Below are 23,955 nucleotides of genomic sequence, written 5' to 3'. Positions count from 1 at the left end.
AAATATACATCTGTTAACTACACTATTAGTATTTTTCTTACACTATGTCCAACTATGTAGTTTGAAGGGAAAAAAAAAATCTGCAATAAACAACTACTTCTTTTAAGAAAATGTAGTGACTACTAACCACTTATAGTAGCGGAATTTTGATGGAGGATTCTTCATTGAAATGATATGCACATATTCTTTTAATTTTGATTATATCGATACAATATGTCATCCAAAGTGATAAATTAGAGATTATTTATAATACTTATACAAAATATTTATAAGTACCTATTATATATAATTATACATAATAGTTAAATTGAGGCCCAATCACAACTAATTAAGATCTTCATATGCAATAATTCCCATTCTAAAAAAACTCAGCTCCATATAACATTGTCATTACGTCTGCTGGTGGCCTTGTGTGAAATTTGCACCAATCAAAGTCAAAAAATTAGTTACAGTTGAATATTGTTTCGTTACTAAACTAACATTAAAAGCAGTTGCCAGTAATCATTACAAGCTGCAAGCTGGTGTTTTTTGTAGTGCGTTATACTACAAGCAACAATTAAAGAAGCAGATACAGTAATTTTGTTACATGTAGTCAGTTAATTCCAACCACTTCCATTGTAAATAGGTTACATTTTGTTGTTGGAAGGTTAAAAATGTATCTGAAAGTACAAATTTGAAGAAGAAAAAAATATAACACATTATAAAATTACAATGCCTTTTTAAGTTTAAAAAAAATTCTACGACACAAAACTAAAATAACAATAATAAGTCCCAAACAGATATTTCATACTAAAAATGACATAGTCCAAAAAAGGATTCAACAATAAATGATTTATGAAAATAACTGAGAGGAAATAACAAAACATTCAATAAAATTAAAACATTTTTTTACATATAAATTTTATTAGTGTCATACAGTTTGGATCAAACGTACAAAAATTAAAGTGTCTCGCAAATTAAAATTGGCCAGCCAAATGTCTGTTATCAAATATTTATATTTCATATAAAATGTGATTGCATGCAAGTTTAGAATGATTACTTTATAGAATCATTTTAATGTAAAGATGACATAGTGAAAATATTTCTGGCACAAAGTTATTTTGTACTTGTGTTGCAAAATTATTAACTTTCTCCAAAACTTTTCAGAGTCAACCTGAAAGAAAATTTTTAAAAATATATGAGAGAGATCCAACAATTAAATTTATTTAATTAATCAATATCTCAGCTACAGTAAAAATGCCTTAAATAGATTAGTTCATTTTTTCTAATCAATGATTTTGTGTTGCATTTGGTCTATGTTGTTTAAAAATTGCATCTAACAAATTATTAACAATAATTAGATAAAAAGTTTCATTTATAATTTTAAAAAAACTTAAGAACATAATAATAATTTTAAGTTAAATCTTACTCACCATTAAATTAATTACATGCAATGATTTTTTTTTTAATATAAATATACTTACAACAAATTGCTCAATCTAAACTTTTAGGAGCAGATTTTAAAACAAAAATCATTTTAATGTATAAAACGTTTAAAAAAAGCATGCAGTAGATAAATTTGAAACCTTTTAAATTTTTCCAGTATAGTGTGTTTTAAAAATAAAAAAAAAATAAAAATCCAAACACAGAGGTACAAACTTATACAAAATTACAAATTTATATTAATACACTGAGAATTCCCTGACTCTAATGTTGACGTTTCATTCTTATTTTAATTTTTTTTTAAGTCAAATTCTGATGCTGACCAAAAAATTAAGTCTAGGCTCTTAAAACAAAACTTTTCAAGAAGTAATATAGAGTAAAGTTTATAAAATAGAAAAATACTTAAAAAACTAAAAAAAAGTTGTGAAGGACTTCTTTATGATATTTATTTTCAACAACAATGACTTTTCTTTTAACTAAAAGTGTTGTAGCATACTAACTTCCTTTAAAAATTTCTCTCAAAACTCTTCTCAAAATTAATTTACAACAGTAACAAATAAAAATTAATTATGTATTTAATAAAAAGATCATTAAATAAAAGAATATAAAAACTTATCTAATTTAAAGATTAGGTAGCTGAACCCACCTTTTATTTATTATTTTTTGGTTTCATGAGATCAGTAAATTGTCAGAAATGCTGCCTTTTAGCAAGACATTTCTTTAACACACGATTTGTCACATTACTTTACATTTATTAAAAACTTTAATTTCTATAAACAGTTATTACTATTTTTAACACATTAAAAATACTTTCACAAAGAATATTTCAATTACCTTGCTTCATCTATTTGACTTTGTAAGCGATCCTTCATGGATACATTTTTGGCATTCTTTTTAGACTCTTCGAAATCTAAAATTTTATTTTTATATCCTGGTATGTTATTAAATATCCTAATATGCCTTCCAACTGCTACTAACAAATGCTGGCCATCCGGAGGTGAAAATAGTAGAGATCTTATAAGATCTATTCAGGGAAAGAAAAGATATTTTAAAATTGCTGCAAACTATGATAAACAAAAACTTCATTTAACTGTACACATATTTATATTGTAAAATATATTTGAAGAAACAAATAATAGAAAATAAAACTTTCAAAAACAATTTTTAAAAAAAATTCTGGTAATTTCATTTAAAGTTCTGTAAAATTTCACAGCTGCCAACTTGTTAAGACTGGGTGGCCACAAACATTCAGAAAAAAACTCCAAGACTTATGCAGACTGATTTTATCATATTTCCCTAACTTTTGTAACAGGTGGCACAGATTTTATATCATGCCATATACAGAGATGCCAACTTGCTCCGGACAGCAAATATATATTTTAAAGTGGTAGTTTATCAATTGTGATTCTTGGTTTAATAAATTCAATTTAGTAGATTTTTACTCACCATTATTTCTAAATAATTCGTAGGCTTATATAATTCACCACTTTATAGTACTTATGTCATGCTATACCTCTTAAAAAGCAAGCAAAAATAGTCAAATATTTGCAAAATTTACTTTGTAGTTATTTACCGTTTTTTTTTTTTTTTTTTTTTTTTTTTTTTTTTTTTTTAAACATTATTTTGACTTGTCCGGAGCAGTTGGCATCTCTGCATATAGATTTTTTCAACATAATACATAATCAAAACACTAATTTGAGCCATTAGAGAAAATTTATTTTTTAAGATTTTTTTAGGAAAGACTTTCTTTTAATTATTACTAGACCAATGTTTTTTTTTTTTTTTTTTTTTTGTATGNTTTTGATTTTTTTTTTTTTTTTTTTTTTTTTTGGAAATATATGGAAAAAATATAAAATATAATTATTTAAGAGTTTTTAGGTACCCTAAACATAAAATAATTATATCATTGTACTCAACATTTAGTTCAATTTTCTGATTGATAAAATTTCTAGACTTTTTCCTGTTCTCCCTGATTTCTCCCTGATAGAACTATAAGAAAAAGTACACAAAAATACTTTTATTATGTATACATAATAGCCCAATAAAAAAAATAAGTTTCCGAATCAGCAGAAAAAAAATTTTCTTTAGTAAAAAAATAATAGTGATTTCTCTGTACAAGTAATGAGAGGAGCATTGATGCTTGTGCATTGATTTCAACTTGGATAGGTGGAGTTGCTCACTTTAAAAATGAAACAGAGTTTTATTTATTTATTTTTTTAAAGATTTCAAAAATTTTCGGCGTTAGACAAAGATATTAACAATTTATAAAAATTAATTAATGTAAGATTACCTCTTAAAAACAGCTATAAATTTTTTAAAAAAAGAGAATGGTTATTTTTCAAACAAAAAAATTTATTTTTTCATTAAAATAAAATGGACAACAAAACATGATATTCAAGAGTTATATACTCCATATGGTATTACCGAATTTAAAAATAAATAAAAATATCTCACAGCATGGTAGAAAAAAAGCATAATCACACTTTTTATGGAACTGATATTTAGACGTGAAACAGTTCCTTATTATTGTTCCCAAATAGGTATTTACAGGTTTCTGGAATTAATTGGATTACATTAAAAATAAATATCCTGTAGAATGGTAAAAAAAGAATAGTTGTACTTTTTTTTTTAAATTGACATTTTTACATGAAACAGTTCATTTACAGGTATTAACACTTTATCACCCATATGGAAGATGGTGTTTTATAGTAAAAATTGTAGTGTTGCTACAACTCTCTTATTACAGCCTGACTTTTACTGACACATTACTTACTATTTTTACATTTATTTTCTTAGACTGTACTGCTAGATATATAAAAACCTAGTTGTATAGTTTCCTTTTTATAGGTATCAGCCTGCCTATTTCTGCCCTGACTGTCTGAGATAACCTCTTTGTTAATAAAATAAGCAGTACCGGTCTGCCAAATTTTGGGTAAGGACATTGAACCTAAGAGGAGGAAAAAAACAGCGGAGAGGATCTGAGGGCTAAGACCTAGAGAGAGCTGAGATGAATTTTATTGAAAAGAAGCTGTTTTGATACAAATTCTGAAGAAAATATACATCAACCCTGAAACTATTGCTGCAGCAGGACTGAATAAGCGATATATATATATATACTCAGAAGACCTGATATCTATTAATAACCTGATATCTACAAATGATTTCTTAGCTCCACAAGTGAAGTCAAGCACATGTGAAAGATAAGTTACTATAATTCAATTGACTCTAATTCTAGCAGTGCATTCCTTTTCTTTAAGTGAACACTCTAAATTTGCATGTCACATATTGATTTATTTTTGTTAAACTTGTTATGCCTTATTATGCCACATGGTCAATTGATTGTAATGAGTGTATCATGATAGATAGGTTAATTAACATTAAAATTACAACATTAACATAAAAAGAAAATTTTCTCCCTTGTGATCCTTATTTCTGGGCATATTTTTTTATCTTGCTGTATTTTTACGTGTTGGTGACGATTTGGGATAGGCCATAGTTGTTGAATACATTAGTACTTAAGTGTAGCCATGTTTAACTTGCTACCACATTCACATCAAAAATTTCAATAAACAATTATTCCACTATACTTTACCCGAATTGTCACCACAAAATTGCTCTTCAAGAAATTTTGAAAATTTCATTTTGAAATGTGACAAATTGCACCAAGTTTTTCAAATGCATCTTAGCACACAAACAATCGCTATATTATAACACATATAAATCAAAATAAAAATGCAAAAATTCAGAATAAACAATGCAATTTCATATAATTAAAAATCTTGCCTGGATGAATATCTTTAAGCTCAGCTTGAAGTTCTCCAGTAACACCAGAATATATAAGAACATCAGATGATGTAATTGAGGCAAGGGCAATTGTTCTTCCGTCAGGGGAAAGGGCAATAACACATTTTGAATTTATTCCATGCTGGCAAGTTTTTAATAGGTATGGCTCTTGACCTTTGCTGTATTCAACTATAAAACATTGATATGCCACATTTAATATAACTCAGAGACATTGGAATCAAATTGAAATTATTACATCCAAGATTAAATTTTAAAGAGAAATGTACATAAAACAATAAATAGCAAAATACAATGAAATCTAATAAAACTCATCCAAATAGTGGCAATGATTTCTGAAAATTTATACATAATTTAAGAAAGTCATGAAATTAATTATTATATTAATCTTCTAACACCTCTTTTTTTTTTTTTTTTTTTTTTTTTTTTTTTTTTTTTTTTTTTTTTTTTTTTTTAAGTTGCAGATATTTTGATATCCAAATGCATTTTTTAAGACAATTGAAATATGCTGATTTAAAATACATGTCTTTTATCTGGATCAGATGTACTTCTGCAACCATTTATAGTTCATTAAAATTGTTTACCATTATATTAGTACTTATGAACATAATAGATAAAAATTTAGAGAGTTTAAGTCACATGACAAATATACAGAGTTGACATTTTGTTTAGAAGAAACCTATTTCTTCCAAGACAGGAAAAATGGAAAAAAAACAAAGAAAAAAAAGAAACTAGGCAAAATGTGAGAAACTAAAAATGACCAACTGCAATGAATTGTATCATAATAGCCTAAATTTAAACTAATTCATTTTAATATCAAACTAGAGAGCATTTTCACATCAATTCTATTTCAAAAAATAACTATTTTCTCAGTTTTTTTTAAATTTAATGCAGACTTTTAAAACCTAAATATTACATTATTTAAGAGTTAGTTTAAGTATTCGTACTTAGCAGACTTTTTATTATTTAACAGCATGTTTATTACTTAACAGAATTTAGTCTTTAATTATAATAATTAGTAAGCTATTTTGCAACGGAGAATTAGTAGCGTGTATTGTGATTAATAGTATGTATATTTAGTAAAATATGCATATCAATAAAATTTTGTAATAATACTTTAACAGTTTTTTTTTTTTTTTACATTGTTACAAAATTACGATTTACTATAATCATTTATGTAAAAAAATGAAGAGCTACAGTTATTTTAAATACTAAAAAAATTCATTAAAGGTGTTGCCTTTTATTTTTCACTTTTAAAAATGACATTTTAACTAACTCAAAGATTAATGTTAAATATTAAATCTCGATTGCAATTGTACACTGTTTAAAAAAAAAAATACTTTAATGTTTGATATATTTGTTTGAAAAAGAGTTTCTCCCACACAGGTTGAAAGAAACCTCTTTTCTAACTGGAAGGTTCTTACCACGGTTTTTTTATTACTGTGGATATAAGTAGATTCTGCACTTATATTACATAAAAAAATATCTAGTTTAAGATATAACAAACATAAAATCTATACACACTGAAAATAGGTAGAGGGCAGTGTTGACATTATACCTGAAGCAGAAGTTAAAATTATGTTACATAACTTGATAATAGAAAATTAAATTGAGTTCAATTTATCAATGGTTTTAGACTTTAAAATACAGTGACACAATAAAAAAATATAAGTATATTTAGAGACTATTATTAGAGTCACTTATATATTTAGAGACACTAAAAAAAATTGTTTATATGTATATATAGAGAGAAATGGACTAGTGTTTTGAAAATTTGGATGAATTTAAATTATTCAGAATAAAAGGCTTTTTCTTTTTATAATAATTTAAAATGTTTCAAAAATATGAAAGCAGAATAACTTTACTTTAAACAGACTGTTTAAATTGACAGTGTTCATTACTTTTTATTTTTAATATAATTGTACAAAATATATTGCATAAAAGAAAGCTAAAAAAAGATTAAAAATTAATTTTAATTTTCTTAAAAAGATTAAAAATATAATTTATAATAAAAGTAAATACATAAGTTGCTCAGAGGCACGTGGATCAAGAAGAAAAAAGTTACACAAAAAAAATAATTATCTATACAGATAATTTTGAGTTTAAAAAAAAAAAACAGTAGACTAATAAAGAATAAATATATATACTTAAAATCTAAAAAATCAACAATTTGGAATTTAATTTTTGAAACATAATTAGATCTGAGGTAACTAAATTTTTCAAAAATTAGCTGTGTGCATAACTAATTTCTAAAAAATAATTAATCGCGTAGTAACTGATTTTTGAAAATAGTGAAGTGTGTTGTAACTGATGTTTGAAAACTGTTTTGTGAGTTAGTTATCATTAATTTATTTAGTTTTGAAATATTAGAGATAAGACTCAAGATAAACTTAAACATCGCATATTTAAAAAAGTTGTATTTTAAAAATTCAATTTCTCAGAAAACTATTCAAAAAATTTCATTCAAATTTTGTACTTTGGCATGCAAAATTACATTCTGTAAAATTATGCCAAAAATTCTATGCATTACAATTCAAAAAATTTTTTCCACTAGTATTAAATAAAATAAAAAATAATAAATATTTATTAAAAGTTATATTTTTATGGAATTAACTTTAGAGAAACGAATTTTAAAATTGTGTGCAAATGCTCAAATCAATTTGCTTAAAAATATCTCGAATTATGGTAAAATAAGCAAAAAATAAAATTAGGGGTCCAAACTCTTCACTGCTCTTTTAAGCAAACTATTTGAACAGTACTTTCAAGATTGTGGCTATCTCCCATATTGAGTCAGAAATTCGAATCTGTCGGAAAAAAGGTGTATTTATTCTGAGAAAGTATGTTTCATAACTTAAAATATCGCTTGCACTAATTAATTATCATATTTGAGGTGAATCATTAAAATTGAGCACTAGAAAACATGAAGATCCGATCATTAAATCAAAAGTTATTCAGGTAATTCATTTTTTGTTTTGCCCACTATACCATTAAAAAAATTACTGACAAATGCAGTTTATGATGCTGGTAAAAAGTATCCTTCATTACGTCTAAAAAAATTATGTATCTTAACTTACTATTAGTATCCCACAATTTCCAAGTTCCATCTTTAGAAGTTGTAACCATTCTATAAAATAAAAACTTAAATTTAAAATCAAGGGAAAAAATTTTCAAAACTATCGAATTGTATCATTAAAAATATTATGTTCCATTAAAAAAAATATAACAATATGATGAGAATACAACAATGTTATCATCTATCAGTATTATCATCCATCAGTTATCAGTATTATAGGGTAATTTAAATAAATCTAATACACACTTTTAAAAAATAAATGCTCTAATTGTTAAGTTAAATTTAAATTATAACCAAATAGTTAACAAGCCAGTATTGTTTCTAAAATAAATATTAAAAATTATGCTATCTTTTATAATTTGATAATTAAAAATTTTTCATTAGAATCTTATTTTAGGAATCTGCTCTACAATACTCTGGTAATCATGTTGCAAAAATTCAGTTTAAGGATAAAAGAATCCTATGCTACTTAGTATACATAGATTTTGATTATAGACAATGTCAAAATACAAAGCAGCTGCAGCATTGGAAAGAATATGTTGAAAAACATAGTTTCTAACAAAACATAATTAAAGTTAGGACAGTCTTATCTACTGCTACTCTATTTTAATTTCTGCAACTTTTCTATAACTTCTGATTACAGAAAACATTTTAGATCATTACTTTATATAGAACAATCGATTACAAATCGATTTTAATAAATGTTCTGTGTGATGTCATTCTCTTTTTTTCAGATAAATTTACACTTTCGAGAGAGAAAAATATGGGATTTCTGGGAAAAATATGAGAATTTTCAAAAAAAAAAGTCTATTTAATTTAATATTTATGGTTTAACATAAATAGCATTACTAGAAATACTTTATAATTCATCTCCAATAGTAAATTCTTTCAAGCGCAATGCTTCTCAAAAAAAAAAATGAGGTACATATCGAATTTAAGAGTTAACACACTCTACCCGAAGATGCAACTCCTTGAAACTACAAGAGTGAACATTTTTCTCATTATATTAGTTAAATATGACATATGATGTGGTTACAACAGTAACAGCAGTAACAAAAGCTAGATTTAATGAACACTGGAATCTTTTTGTTTAAATCTTCATAATCCAATAAAAATTTAAAACACTGTAAGGTAAGATTGAAATCTATCCTGTGGATAAATGAGTGATATCTATCATGACACCTTAGCTTTTGCTCTAGGGATATTTCTGAAATGATATGTGTTCATGTCAACTATCATCGCCAAGGCAGTAAAGGGCTTTTGAACTTACAAAAAAATTTTCATAAAACATGTTGTTTGCCGGAAACAACTATCAGGGTTCCTACACTATTTTGAGAAAACAATATCCTGACTTTTGCAAGTTTTTCCTGACCTTTTACAATAAAATTCTTGATCTGCGGTTTCCCACTCTAACAAAACTTTTAACATTGCAGTTTCAATTAGTAATAATACGCTACTTAGTCATAAGTATCATAGATTGAATAGGATAAACACTTATATATTAAAGTGGAATTGCGTAATAGCACTTCATATCACAAATTATAATTTCAGAAAACTTGTGAAACATATTTTTAATTATCATGATTAGATTAAACTTTTAGTCTGTTTTTGTAGTTAGATTTGAAAACTATTTAAATAAAAAGATCAAGAAAATCTGCTGGATTATGGAAAGATTATTTTATTTAATGTTAAGTGGAACCAAATGCATGAGTGTCGTCAGGATATAAAGGATTAATCAAATCTGCGAGATATGTATCAGTATCCTCAAATAATATTTACTCTTAAAACATACTAGAACATTTGTTACATTAAAATATTAATTTTTAAAAATCACAATTTCACTTAAAACTGACTTTTCTATTAAAAGATAATATTGAAATATAAAGGGGAAAAAAGTCAAGAAAAGTTAATTACATACAAAAAAATTCAGATAGAAAAATTATGCAACAATAAAATCAAAAATATCTGGGTTTTCTAGAAATTTCAGCTTTTTTATTCTTTTGTTTTTCTTTTTTTTTGAGGGGGTGGCTTCTAATGAATGTCTCCATCTTGTTCTAGATCCTTTTACAGCATCTATCATTTTTTCATAAATGTCTATGTTTTTTATTCCATTTATAAATGAAACATAACCATACACACGCCTTTGTGAAATAATAGAGTCTTCATTGAGGTTTTCGACCAATAAGCCTTTATTGATTTGAAAAACCCCCTTCGACTGTTGCGTTACCATGAGAGAGGATAAGAAAAAATTTTATAACCCCCCACAAATTTTCAAATTTTTTTTCTCCGTGCAAATATTTCGAAAAAAAATTATCTAATCTCTTTTGCTGTGGATTAAACTCGAAGAAACTCTCTTGCTCTTCTTTTTTTTTTTTGGCAGCATGACAAAACAGTAAAAATTCCTTTTTTGATTTTTCTGCTGTAGTTTCAGCTACTATTGTCTGTAAACCAGTTACTTACACAAAGAGCAATAAACCTAGCAACCCTATCAAAAATTCCTTATCATTGGATAAACAGGAGAAAAATTGCTAACAGGACAGGTTCTACCAGGGAAAGACGAATGTTATTATGAGAAATTACATATTTTGAATTACGGAATTTTTCCTTGAAACTTTTTTGCCTGTCAGTCTTTGAATGAACTATAGTTTTTTTTTTTATTTTCCTAACTTTATGAATATGTAAGAAAAATCCAGACTTTTTCCTGACTTTATGAATATGTAAGAAAAATCCTGACTTTTTAGCTTAATTTTAGAATAGCCTGACTTTTGCAGGTTTTGCAAGTTTTCCTGACCGTGTAGGAACCCTGACTATGAGCTATACCTTTCGAGTTAGTCCCCCTCTGAGCAATTGTGCTTTTTTTTTGTTTTTCAAGTTTCTTATGGAACACTGCCTAGTTATTGGTATCTTTTTTTTTTCTTTTTAAACTTTTAATTTAGTGTCATTGTTGGAATATGTACTGATACAGAAATCTTAGGAATACAGAAATAAATTTAAGTATTCTAAACTCAAGCTCTAATTGCTGTAAAAAATTTTGAAGTAAAAGATTTCACATAGAGCTAAAAAAAAAATTTTATAAATATATTTGAAGATAAAAGATTTTTGATTAAAGAAAAAGTAATACAAATCACTAAAACAAATTTTAAAAAAATAAACATTTTCACCTTGATGAATCATTTGAAAAACAGAAATGAAAAACTCCTGATGTGTGACCTTTTAACTCAAATGCACGTTTAACCTCTTTAAATTCTCCAGTTTTTGAAAAGCTCACTTCCCAGACTCTAACATCAGGAGTAAAACCTATAAAATACAAAAATTTGAAAATAAATTTTCAAATTTTGAAGCATAACACACAAAACAAAATATGACAGGCACAAAAAAAAATTACATTGTTAGATGCATCTTTGAAAACTATTTACTTATCACACACATTTAGCTATACTGCATATAAATTAAGAAAAAAAATTCAATTCAAAACAAAATTTTAAAAAAGAAAATTATAATTGATAGTGAACACTTGACTGTCGTACATAAAAAACATTTTTTCAAGAAATTTTGTGATTGATTATAGTGAACTTATAGATGGGACTACAGGCAGTTAGCAGAGATCGGCTATATTACTGTTCCATAAAAGAACATAAATTTTAAAAAAAGAACTAATCTAAAGAAGAAATACATCTCTAATTAGAATTCTAAAGCATTGAAGAAAAAAATACTAATTAAAATGTAATTAAATCATAAAAGAAAATACCAGAAGAAGCAACAAATCTTCCACACGGTGAAACGCAAGCATAATAATTACTGATGTGTAATGTATCAACAGTAGCAAGTATTTGACCTGTAATAGAGGTAAAATTAATTATATCATTATAAAAAAAATTTAGATACATACGTAAATTTTTAAAATAAATATTCTTAAATTTTCACATTACAAACATTCCTAAAATTAACAATAATTGTTTCAAAATATATTTTTTATTTTGTAGTTTAAATAAAAAATAATTAAGTCACGTATGTTATGTTGAAATTATGTTGCATAACTATAAAAAAAATATTATAAGTTGGAATAACACTGTTCTTCTTTAGAAGAATCAGTACAAATATAAATTTGTTCATGAACTCAACGCAGTCTAAAAGACTATTTATTGCAAAAGTAAGAAATAATTTAGCATAAATACAGCAAAACTTGCATTAAATAATACCATAAAAAATAAGTACTGTAAGCTTCAAACTATACAGTCTTATGTGAAGGAAATAAATATAGATGGGATAATAAAAAAGGCAAATAAATTAGAGTTCCACATCCTGATCTTTTACCATGTAATGTAATTAAGGTACATGTTGCCCTAGGTGAGATAAATTAATGCAAACTAATTAATGCAAAAAACATTAATAAAGAAAAAATAAATTTTTTACTAATCAGACATGCCACAGCAGTTCAGGAAAAATCAGAACTTATCAGATAGTAACAAAATTTCAGATAAAGATTTTCGAAATAACAAATAAAATTATTTAGAATAATTACAATTTGAAGGAAATATTATATAGGTACAAAAATTAGGGTTTTTTTATAAACACTTTGCGTTTATCCCTTTCAAATTATAAGATTCTTATGCCAGTTGTTTCAAAATGCCATTATTTACTACAATCTCAATTGAAATTATTTATTACTAAGAGTCAATATTTTTTTGAAAATCAGAATTAGGTTTAATTTCTTTAATTAAAGTGTTTCACTAATTTTTAATTCATCAAAACATTTTTTTTTTTTAAATTTATTTGTGCATGACCCTACAGTTTACATTTTTCAAAATTTCTGCATAAATTGAATTGTTAATTGAAATAAACTGAATAAAGAAAACAATTCATATATTTTAAAACCTTCCTCATACAAGATTTTATTTCATCTTCGAAAAATAGAAAATACAACAAGCAATTCACCATAATGAAATTTAATAATTAGAAAGCTTTACTTTTTTATTTTATTTATGTTTATCTATAGCATTATTCATGAGTCACCAAAATTATGAAACATATTGTTTAGAATAAATGAGATACATCAATCACTTTTGTGTGATTTGTGAATGGTTTCCTAGTTCAACATATCAAATTTATACAATCTCAAAATAGTAACATTTATGATGGAAATCAGATGAAAAAGGTGGAATTCTATGGATTTACGGAAAAGTGGCACATCTGATTAATAACAACACAAATGTAAAAATTAATCACTAGAAAAAGTCAAACTATACAATTTTAATCAACAGCTCTTCCCCCCCTCCCAAAACAAGTCTTTATTAACGACCAGTTTCTAATTCCTAAATTTTTACTTCGCCAGATAATTGCAAGCCACACAGGCAGGAGCCTACTGTAATTTTTTTTTCCAAATTTCTAAAGATGTATGACTCTTTTTCTTTAAAAAATAATTCTTAATTTTCAGAAGATATCCGCCCTTTAGACTTAATGGAAGAATTACTAATTTTTCAAACCCCCGCATAAAGACAAAATTAAAGGTAATGGCAAGTGGCCAGTTTTAAACGAGTAAAAATAAACTGTTGATGATAATAATGCAAGGCCTGTCTTTTGAAGCATTTCTCAAAACATGGTAAGCATTACAAAGTTCATTTTTAATGTGAAGAAAAATTCTGAGAAACAAGCGTGAAATAGTGAGTTTCAGAGTATAATAAAATATTCATAATAATTTTATATTTATTAAAAAAATTATTATAATATTAAAATATTAAAATACACATAGTGTAAATTTTGATGGAAAAATGGCAATGGAGTTGCAAATAGCAGACTTTTTAATTGCTATAATTTATATTTACTTGCTCTATGATCAATGACAATTATTAATTTTGCCCTATATCTCTACAACCAAAGCAATTTTATTTTTAGCTACTTTTTAGAAAACATACTAAAATCAGTCAATAGCAGTCTTTTAATAAATGTTTATACAAAAGTAGACACAAGCTTATAAATAACTACATATCAACATATAATAAGTTTGTTATCAAATGATAACTTTCATTACCTTTTAAGTCCCAAATATTAATTGTAGTATCACTGGAACAACTCATTATAAAATGACCATTACAAGCAATGCCTATATTGATAATGTCAACCTTATGTGCAGTTGGGAATGTTAAAATCAATTCAAAATTGCCAAGTGTGCCATCACTCTTTTTTCCCCCTTTATAAACTTGAACAGTATTGGCAGTTGCAACAGATGCAACAAAAGCTTTGGAATCAGGGCTCCACTTGATGCGAGTTGCATAGTCAAATTCAATGTTGGCTCGAACAGATCTGAAATAATTACACAATTTTAATAAAAGCAACAATTTAACTTTAAAAGAATTTCAGGGCTCTCAGTAAATTTAGACCAAAATACTAGGTAGTTAGGGACCTTAATAATTAACAAATTAGGGATTTTTTAAGGGACCAGAAAAACACAAGCATTCAAAAAAAAAAAAATATGTTAAATAACAGATAAAATAAACACCTATCTTGTTTAATTAGAAAAAAATATTTTCTGAAAGTTTAGTTTCTTTAAGAATGAGAATAAATTTAATAAAAAACTATGCCTTTTAGTACAGCCATGTACACCTTCATCAGTAGAATAAAATGATAAGAACAGCTAACAGAGACTATGCACTTTGACAGAATGCCTCAACTACAGTTAAAAAAGTGAAAACTTTTAAAAATGACAGTTAAGAAGCTAAAAATTAGTAATTTTTAAATATTTGATAAATGTGGTGCAGCTATGAGATCAATAAGTATTAAATTTTTGTTTTTGATGATATGAATTAGAAATTTGGGTCAAAATATAAAATACATTTGCGAATAATCAATGATGCTGAAAAATTGAATCTATGGGGATCAGTCCAACAGTGTTCGGCAAGAGATGTGCATTTTAACCTATGATTTCCAATATAATTTTGGTGTTCTTTTAGTGCATATTTAGTACACAGATTAGTTAGCTTAAATTTGAGTGCACATTTAGTATATACAATGTAGGAAAGGCCACATTCTAATGAAATTTATGAATGCCTCAATCGTTTAAAAAGTTTATAGATTACTTTAAATTTGTAAATGTAATTTGTTGGCTTGCACAAAGATTTCTTGGAATTCGCATCTTGTAAAAACTTTTGATATTTAAAAACTGATTCTTGGAAAAACTCAAAGCTTAACAGATTTAACAGGTTCAGATTTGGCCCATTGAACTCATTCAGACACCTTGTTAACTATTAAATGAAATAATCTTGGGAGAAATTTATTTCATACTTATTGCAATTCATTTCATACTTCAATAGACCGACAACTAATCTTCCGTTCATCTAACTGTAATACCGTTTTGATGGCGACTTAGAAAATTATTACAATAGCATTCTTCTTGTGACACGTTGTACTCACTTTGATTGTATTTTGTAAAATATCTAGAGTATTGTAGGTCATGGTTAAAGAGCTAAATGTTTTCCATACACCATATTTTTTAAAAAGTACCTAACATTTTTATGATAAAAGAAGAAAGGATCTATGGAAAAAAAAATTCACTTTATAAGCAATTTGAGCATTCTATAAAAAGTATAATGAAGGAGCTAGGTTTGGTATTTTTTAGTATTGAGGAGAATATCAGGAAAAACACAAATAAACAAATTACATGTAATAAAAATTTAATAATGTTTTATAAAGCTTCCACAAAATTATCAAATAAAATTTTTTTAATATTTTAGAAAATATAGTTATCATGCAAAGCCTAATTATCAAAGAGATAATCAAGTCATTAAATGTGAGAGTTGAAAAAAAACATGTTTTCATTCTTTTTTTTCTTTTTTTTACAGAAACAAAATTTAATTTTAGTCAGTTTATAAAAATCAAATTTCTGTTTGTAAGCAAATTATATCTGTGACACTCTATAAGAAGAAGAATAGGTATAATTTTAAAAAGACAAAAAAAAAAAGGGAAAAAAAACTTTTCTAAAAAGTAAATAAATACATTCATACCTATGATTTTTCTCAGTAAAAGTTTTCACAGTCCATAACATCACAGCTCGATCTACAATAATAGTTATTTAGCATTCTAGTTCAAATAAAATTATATCTTTAATATACAAAAACTAATTTAATCATCATGTCTAACAGACACAATTCAAATTACTTTAATGTTGTTCATAGATGAAGTTTTAAACTTAGTTCATTCATGATAGGAAAAAAAATATATTATCTGCAGTATTTTTTCTATTAGAACACACAGAAATTAACACATTAAGATGACTTAAAATAATGTATATAAACATATTAAGTATAAAGAGCAAAAACTACCTAAACTATTGAAAACTATCTTTGGTTAACTAATTTTACAAATATGAACAAAAATTTTCCAATTCTCTTGAAAAGTTTTTAAGACATGGTAAAACAAGTAAAAAGCAAATTTAACATTAAGAGACATTGCAGAGCATACAAAGTACTAACATTACTTTGCATGCTATTAAAACACAAAGATTAAAACTATCATATCAAAACAGGAATATTTTAAGAAAGTTTAGGTCGGATCCAGAAAAATCTTTTTTTTTCTCAAAGCATTTGGATTTAACAATAACAGGTTAAATAAATAATTCCAAGAAACTGAAGCCGTAAAATATTACTTGATAAAAAACTTCATTAGCTCCAAAAATATACAAATTGGAAATAACAATTGACGAGTTTCAACTGTTATTTCCAATACTCTACTGTTTTAATCAAATATTAACAGGTCATTTTTAATTACATTTCATTAATTATAACATTTCATTCATTCATAATAACATTTCATTAGGTTAAATGTTTTTGACATTGTGGTTAGGACTAGTAGATAAACCAATGTATCAATAAATATCAATTTAATGCACATATCGGCAAGCCGATACAGTGACTTTAATTTTAGACGGTGCATCAGAAATTTGATTTAAACAGCCTATATAAGACAATGCTCCCGATTTAACAATACAACAATTTAACATGCAAGGATCCTCGCCTAATCTAATGCTGTCACCGCAATGATGAAGTCAATCTTGATTTCGTCTAGCTGCGAAGATGTTGCCAACGTCTAGCTAAGAAAACGATGATTGTTTCGTGATGTTGAATGACAAAGAGTGAATTGAATCAAAATTCCTGGTTTCGCACGGAGGATCACCATTGAAATATAGAACGTAATGCATAGTTTCTTTATCCGCCATTTTTGTCTTTGGGATTTTACGTTTCTTGAAGATTATTTCAGAGGGACTATTTTGCGATCTAAAACTAAACTAAACTAAACTCAGCGGCGCAACAGCCCTAGAGGGGCAAGGCCTACTGTGCCCATCTCAGTTTTCTTGACCTTGGGCTCTGGGGTGCAGAAGCAGATGTTCCGGTCAGGTGGTCAGTCGAACGCGGAACCCCCAGTGTTTAGTTCCCATGCATGCTTGGTACTCATTTATCGACCCACTGAAGGGATGAAAGGCTGAGTCAACCTTGCCCGGCCCGAGGATCGAACCAGGGACCTGCGGCACGACAGCGTGAAGCGTTACCGCTCAGCCAACGGGCGTCATTGTGCATTTTATTTCGTCAGAATTTAACTTTTCGTAATAACGTTTTTTGTTAATAATTTTTAGTATACCTACTGTTACTTTGTGATCAATGAGAAATCACTTTTATCTTAAATTTTCGTTTTTTCTTTTTAAATTTTTTTAATGCACATAAGTATAATAATTTGATAGAATTTGATTTAAACCAATAAATCTTCAATCATTTTTAATTATAAAAAATTAAAATAGATCCTATATTTATTTAATTAGACTTCATTTTTGAGAAAATTAAAACAAAGTTTTGGTTATTTAATTTTATTTTTAATTTGGCTATTACTTAAAACGATTAAATTTTTTTAATTAAATAAAAACATGAGCAATGTTTTGACGCTTTTCAACTTTTCTTTTACGTTTCTTGACGTTTCTTTACATTGATTTTACGTTTCTTGAAGAAGATTATTTCAGAGGGACTATTTTGCGATCACTGTGCATTTTATTTCGTCAGAATTTAACTTTTCGTAAATAATTTAATGTTTTTTGTTAATAATTTTTAGTATACCTACTGTTACTTTGTGATCGATGAGAAATCACTTTTATCTTAAATTTTCGTTTTTTCTTTTTCAATTTTTTTTCATGCACATAAGTATAATAATTTGATAGAATTCGATTTAAACCAATAAATCTTCAATCATTTTCAATTATAAAAAATTAAAATAGAGCCCATATTTATTTAATTAGGCTTCATTTTTGAAAAAATTAAAACAAAGTTTTAGTTATTTTATTTTATTTTTAATTTGGCTATTACTTAAAAGGACTAAATTTTTTTTAATTAAATAAAAACATAAGCAATGTTTTGATGCTTTCAATAATTTAACAATAATGCTATTAAATATAGTTTTTTGGTTGATTTTTCTTAAAATTCTTCCAATATGTGCTTAAAAGAATTTTAAGAATCATATAAATAGAAAATGTTCGATAATTTGTTAGATAGTCAGTATTGCTTTTAAACCAATAAATCTTTAGTCAATTTTATTTTCAAAAAGAAAATAATAATAAATAAATAATAAACTAACATTTATTTTTACATTTATTAAGACCATTTGACCATTAGTCTATACAACTTTATTATTTTAAATAAATAAATAAAAGAAGGCCAAACGATGGTCCAAAAGCATGTTTCTTTCAACAAATAATTTTAAAAAAATTTTATATAAGTAAACATTTCTCTAGTTAGTTCTTCATTTTTTTTTTAATTTTCTATTTTTCTTTTTTTTTTTTTTAAATTTTTAATGCTTGTATGCAAAATATTTTGTTACAATTTTATTATTATTTTTGAACCAATAAATTTTACGGTGTTTTTAATTTTAAAAAAAATAAACAAAATAAAACCTGCATTTGTTTTTACTTTAAGACATCGGTCTTAAGTCAATCCATCTTTATTATTTTAATTGAAAAAAATCAAGCAGTGCTATTGATGTTATAGAAGCATTTTTTTTAGAATTAACATTTCCTTTTGTTACAGATTTTTTTTTTTTACTGATTTAAAGATTTCTGATTAATAATTTTCAATACACATCTACATTGCAGCATAAAATTTCTTGCATCACCCAGTCTTAATTGGGGTTAGAGGCATTTATAGACCCATGTTGCATACTACTGTATATAAATTGATAAATAAATTAAATAAAAACTTTTTTAAAAAAGAACATGAATGATTTTCTACAAAGTTAGAGTAAAGAAATATTTACAAATTTACCAGTAGCACAAGATCCCAAGTACTTTCCATTCGAGCTAAAATCAAGGTCTGAAATTTCTCCACTATGTCCTTTTAAGTTAGTGAGTAACCACTTGTGAGTATAAGTATCTTTAACTTCTTTTTTCTTCAACGGTGCCAATTTTTTCTGTTTTGATGACGCTTTCTGTTCTTGCTCAACATGAGTAGCTTGTGAGTCGTTTTCTATAAAAAGATTTTCTATATAAATATTTAAAAGATAAACCATAAAAAAAAAAATTTATTATATTCGACTTTTTTCTATGTAAAAGGAAAAAGTGTAAATTAAAATTAAAAATGTAAAATATAATATTGATCGAAATATTAAAATTTTCTGCTAGCAAGTAACTTTATAATCTTTCAAAACTTACACCTGCCATACTGCTTGAAAGTGAATTATAAAAAAATTTTAAAAAACTGCATGCAAACATACTGCATGCAATCCTCAATACAAAAGTATCTGTGAAGTCTTAATTCTTTAATAACACCATTTTATTAAAAAAAAAAAACAGCTAGAACATTTTTAAATATCCCTGATATGTATGAAAAATAATAAATAAATGAGGAAGATATCAAATTATCATGGATGCAGTGGAAAGAGTATCAACAGTGCGCACTCACTAGTTTTAATTAAAATCTCATTTCTTGGTCAATTATGCAGTTTTTTTCTAATACTCTTGAATTTTTATAATAATGTTTTTTTTTTAATTTATAAGGGAAAAAATTAGTACACTTTGTATTGTGTTCAAAAATTTTGTAACACTTAATGGATTTCAAACAAATGATGAATTTTAAAAAATTTATGAATTTTTATGCCAATTGAAAAAAATTTGTTTTAATTGATGCTTCTACGCATTTTTTCTTTAATAAAAAACATAAAATTATGGAATTTTCAACATATCCTTACTAAAAATGGCCCGGGCTTTTCTGGTAGGCCGATTTCAAAGAATCCGGAAGTTTTGTGAAAATTTACTGTACTAGATCAATATATCCTTGGTGCGATCATAGGGTCAGGCAAGGTTGACTCAGCTTTTCATCCCTTTAGCGGGTCAATAAAATGAGTACCAAGCATGCTTGGGAACTAAACACTTGGGGTTCCGCGTTCGGCTGACCACCTAACCGGAAAATCTGCTCCTGCACCCCAGAGCCCAAGGTCAAGAAAACTGAGATGAGCAAAATAGGCCTTGACCCTCTATGGGCTGTCGCGCCAATGAGTTTAGATCAATAGATTTTACTTCACAGTTGCAATTTAGTAAACTTCAAGTCAAATAATTGCAATTTCACAAATCCCGCAGTTGTGTGCATAAACTAATCCTACAATCTCATAAAGGACTTAGGAATAAAAATTAAAAACGTTTCAGGAAAAACCCGATGAAACCATGGTTAGCTGGGCTTTACACAAGCTGGTAAAAACATTTAAATTTCTTATAAGGGAATAAATTTAAATCTACAATATATACTGCTATACTATATATAATATAGCAGTATATATTGTAAATTTAAATAGATTTACAATAGATTTCTAGATTTTTAATTATTTTAAAATTTCCTTTTAAGTATCATGAAAAACAAGATAAAAATAGAATTTATTGACATATAGCTCATGATTATAAATTAGTATTGTCTATACTGAATCATACAAAAAGAAAGCAGTACTTTTGTGTTCGTCATATACTTATAAGAAACTATTTATGTCAGTAAACAAATCTGTACATTTATTAAAATTGAGAAATACATTAACATCATGAAATCACAAACAAGATATCAAGGAAATTCATTGATATCAAGTTCATGATCATGAAATAAAGTTCAGTACTTCAGCATAAATTAAATTTCTTCCACATCTACAAAAATATTTATGTTATTTAATTTTCTTGCAGAAAAATTGAGGACTGCAATAACTTGAAGAATGAAGAGTATATTTCAAAAAATCGCACGATTATTATTTTGATGCAAGATGAATATCGTGCAACTTTGAATATCGTGACTTTTGAAAATCTCAAGACTTACCAGCATGATTATCTTCTTCTTCAGGATTTTCCCCTTGTTTGTCCCGATTAATGTAAAATAAATATCCAGCGAGAACAGTTAACAAGCCTAAAATAAATGGCAGTGCTTCTGCCAAATCATTATAATTCATAATTGAAAAAAACACGAGAGAAAAAAATTCAGATCTAAATTATAAATTCGAGTATTAGTAACTTATGCACAAAAACAAAAACGCCGCTGACAGGCTGCCGTGTCCAAAATGATCGAACCAAATAAACAATGAGATGAGTTGTTCTCACTGTCTTGAGGAGCTAATTTATAAAGCCTATTCTCACTATCTGCGAGCGATACGCAAATGCAAATTTTGAGATGCAATTTTCTCCGGAAATTGAAATTCACCAATGAGATTATCCACTCACGACTCATCTCAACTTAGATCTCAGTGAAACGGAAAATGAGAACCCTGATTAGTGACTCGCTAATAAAAACATGCTTTTCTGTCAAGAACGCTGGAATGAGCGTGAATCACATGCAATATGAATGATCCTTTAAACGGTCGTCTCAAATTTAATTTTCTTTTGTTGTTGTTATTGTTATTCATTTACGTCGCACTAGAGCTGCACAATGGGCTTTTGGTGACGGTCTGGAAAACATTCCTGAATGTGATCCGAAGACATGACAACACAATTTTGATCCTCTGCTGAGGGAATGGCTATCCCCGCTTTGGTAGCCTAAAGACCTGCACGTAAAGTAGAGCACTTTACGGTAAAACAGTTTAACGAGGACCAATATCGCACACCCTCGGTCCCCACGTAAACTAACCCAAGTGATCACCCACCATCACACTGACCACAGCCAGTGATGCTTGACTTCTGTGATCTTCTGGGAACCGTGTCTTAACGATCAGTCCACTGAGGGACAATTTTCCTTTCCATTAAAGCCATTTATAAAATGCATGTAGCAAAGCAGAGAAATATGATTTGATTTGATTTGATTTGTTCATTTACGTCGCACTAGAGCTGCACAATGGGCTATTGGCGACAGTCTGGGAAACATCCCTGAGGATGAACCGAAGACATGCCATCACAATTTTGATCCTCTGCAGAGGGGATGGCTATCCCCACTTCGGTAGCCCAACGACCTCTACGTGAAGTCGAGCACTTTACGGTAAAACAGTTTAACGAGGACACATACCGCACACCCTCGGTCCCTACGCAGACTAATCCAAGTGGTCACCCACCCGCACACTGACAGCAGCCAGTGATGCTTGACTTCGGTGATCTGCTGGGAATCGTGTCTTAACGATCAGTGCACTGCGAGACGCATTATTCAGATATCAGCAAGGTTCTTAGTAGAAGCAGCCAAACGACTAACACATCAAGATTACGTTACGTTAGTGATTGTAAAGCACGCATGCATAGCACTGCAGATTTACTTAGTACCACTGCTGATTTACTGACTGCTTATTTACTTAGGAATGATGGCACTGCTTGAACACATTCTTATTGGAAAAAAATTATCTTCGCATATGGATGGTTGACCGAGTAAAGTTAACCGCAGATGGTGCTAGGAGTTATAATTCGTCACAAAACTTCCGTGTTACTACTTCCATGGGATTTTTACGCCTAAACTTGAGGAAACGCACCCTCCAAGGTCATTATGTTTGTAGTGTACAATATAACGCGTTCTTCCAATCTAACTTTCAACGAAACAAACAAAAAATTAATTCGGAAGACCCAGCAAGCTTGCTTTCATGCTACCGAAAAATTAACCAACTTCGCTATTTTTCACAAATATAGCCAAATAAGGGATAACATTCAAAATATGGCTATCCTTACCCTTAATTTATGCTATGATATTAATTTTGCTTAATTGGTTTTAGGCACACGACCTGTTGGAATTTATAAATTACAGAAAACTCTTATGAATGGTAAAATTACGCATAAATTTAAACACAAATTACAATTATAAAACTGCATAGAATATTAAACCTGTTCACACATTGCCTCGTAAGCATAATATAAGCGGAGGGACACACCGGAAGTTTTCTAAATTTCTTCCGGTTTTAGGCAGCTTGTTATGGATGGGTGATCGTGTAAAGATAAGGGTGGTGGCGCTAGTAGTAAAATTGCTCTTTCAAGACTTCCGGGTTACTGCTTCCTATATATTTTTACGCCGCAGATTGAAAAAACGCGCCATCATATTATTGCATCATATCTTTTGCAGTATTTCATATGTACCGAGTTCTTTCTTTCAGCCTTTAAATTTCAGCATTATCATATTAATATTATAATCATTAGAATATTTTCTAATTAGGCTAACTGAAAAAGATATTTTTAAAGATATTTGGTCAATTATGCAGTT

General features: G+C 27.4%; 1 protein-coding gene across 1 annotated transcript; it reads right to left on the bottom strand.

Annotated features, from left to right (window-relative positions):
* Positions 1-977: 977 nt before the first annotated feature.
* On the bottom strand, positions 978-21,812 carry LOC107444951 (transducin beta-like protein 2; the record flags this gene model as incomplete). The annotated part of the gene is given in 10 exon segments (XM_016059236.4): positions 978-1,153; positions 2,257-2,446; positions 5,206-5,394; positions 8,298-8,347; positions 11,458-11,593; positions 12,045-12,131; positions 14,325-14,596; positions 16,294-16,345; positions 19,588-19,788; positions 21,613-21,812. Coding segments are annotated over 10 exon segments (1,338 nt in total). The 3' UTR covers positions 978-1,122.
* Between the last annotated feature and the right edge of the window lie 2,143 nt (positions 21,813-23,955).

The sequence above is a fragment of the Parasteatoda tepidariorum genome, chromosome 1 (assembly GCF_043381705.1).
Source record: "Parasteatoda tepidariorum isolate YZ-2023 chromosome 1, CAS_Ptep_4.0, whole genome shotgun sequence".
Classification (NCBI taxonomy): domain Eukaryota; kingdom Metazoa; phylum Arthropoda; class Arachnida; order Araneae; family Theridiidae; genus Parasteatoda; species Parasteatoda tepidariorum.
The sequence above is the reverse complement of the archived record's forward strand: the minus strand, read 5'-3'. Positions and strand labels throughout refer to the sequence as shown.